Source organism: Monoraphidium neglectum (assembly GCF_000611645.1).
Source record: "Monoraphidium neglectum strain SAG 48.87 unplaced genomic scaffold scaffold03205, whole genome shotgun sequence".
NCBI lineage: Eukaryota > Viridiplantae > Chlorophyta > Chlorophyceae > Sphaeropleales > Selenastraceae > Monoraphidium > Monoraphidium neglectum.
Genome location: NW_014010423.1, coordinates 1 through 932, shown reverse-complemented (window position 1 = coordinate 932; position 932 = coordinate 1). Strand labels below are relative to the sequence as shown.

The 932-nt window shown below is 72.1% G+C and overlaps 1 protein-coding gene across 1 annotated transcript; it reads right to left on the bottom strand.

Annotated features, from left to right (window-relative positions):
• Nucleotides 1-135: 135 nt before the first annotated feature.
• MNEG_12357 (hypothetical protein) lies at nucleotides 136-450 on the bottom strand (the record flags this gene model as incomplete). Its single annotated transcript, XM_014039169.1, has 1 exon — nucleotides 136-450. One exon carries the CDS (start codon nucleotides 448-450, stop codon nucleotides 136-138), a length of 315 nt encoding a protein of 104 aa, XP_013894623.1.
• Between the last annotated feature and the right edge of the window lie 482 nt (nucleotides 451-932).

The following is a 932-nucleotide window of genomic DNA, read 5'->3' as shown; positions in this document are numbered from 1 at the left end:
GCCGGGGGGAGCGCCCCGCCGCCGGCCGCGGGCCGAGATCAGGAATGCATGATCCCCCTTGCATGGGCCCCCCATCAGCGCGAACGCGTCACCCCATGAAATCGCAGCCCCCTGCTCTCGGGGCGGCGGCACTCCTCAGAACCCGGGCACGGCCGGGATGCAGACAGACGCGCCGCGCGCGGCGCCCGCCGCCTGCGCCAGGCCGGCGACAAGAGCGAGGGCGAACGCGACGTGCCACCTGATCGCGTAGCGCTTGAGCGGCGCGATGCGCGCGGCGACGCGGTGGTTCTCCCGGGCAAAGAGGACGAGGTCGCGCGCGGCGGGCAGCGAAAACGCGGAGAAGGCCAGCACCCCGAGCGGCAGCGCGCCGGCCGCGGCGCCCGCGAGCGCGAGCACGTAGGGCGCGGCGACGGCGGCCTCGAGCACCTGCGTGCCGCGCTTGGTGCCCATCTGCACGAGTGGGGACTTTTTGCCGGCGGAAATATCTCCCTCGATCTGGTGGAAGTGGCTGCAGAACAGGATTACGGTCGTGGTGACCCCGACGAGCGCCGACGCGAGCCAGACGCCGGCCGGCACGGCGGCGAGCCAGCCGAGGGCGCCCGCGGAGGCGGCGGCAGCGGCGGCGGTGGCGGCGGTGGCGGCGCGGGGCAGGTGGTGGGGCAGGAGCGCCAGGTAAAAGGCGGTGGTGGCGAGGGGGCCGAATGCGGCGAAGCAGAGGGGCTCCCCCAGGCCCTTGTAGCTCAACCTGTTGGTGTGTGTGTGTGTGTGTGTGTGTGTGTGTGTGTCACGTGGCGGTGGAGGGTGGTCAAAAACGGCAGTCTTGTGGAAAAGCTCGCAAGGGGGGTGGCGGGCCTGCCGCCCATGTCGGCCAAGTTGGCTCGCCGGGTGCGACCCACATGCCCCTTCGCTGCTTAGATAGGCCTGCCCCGCAA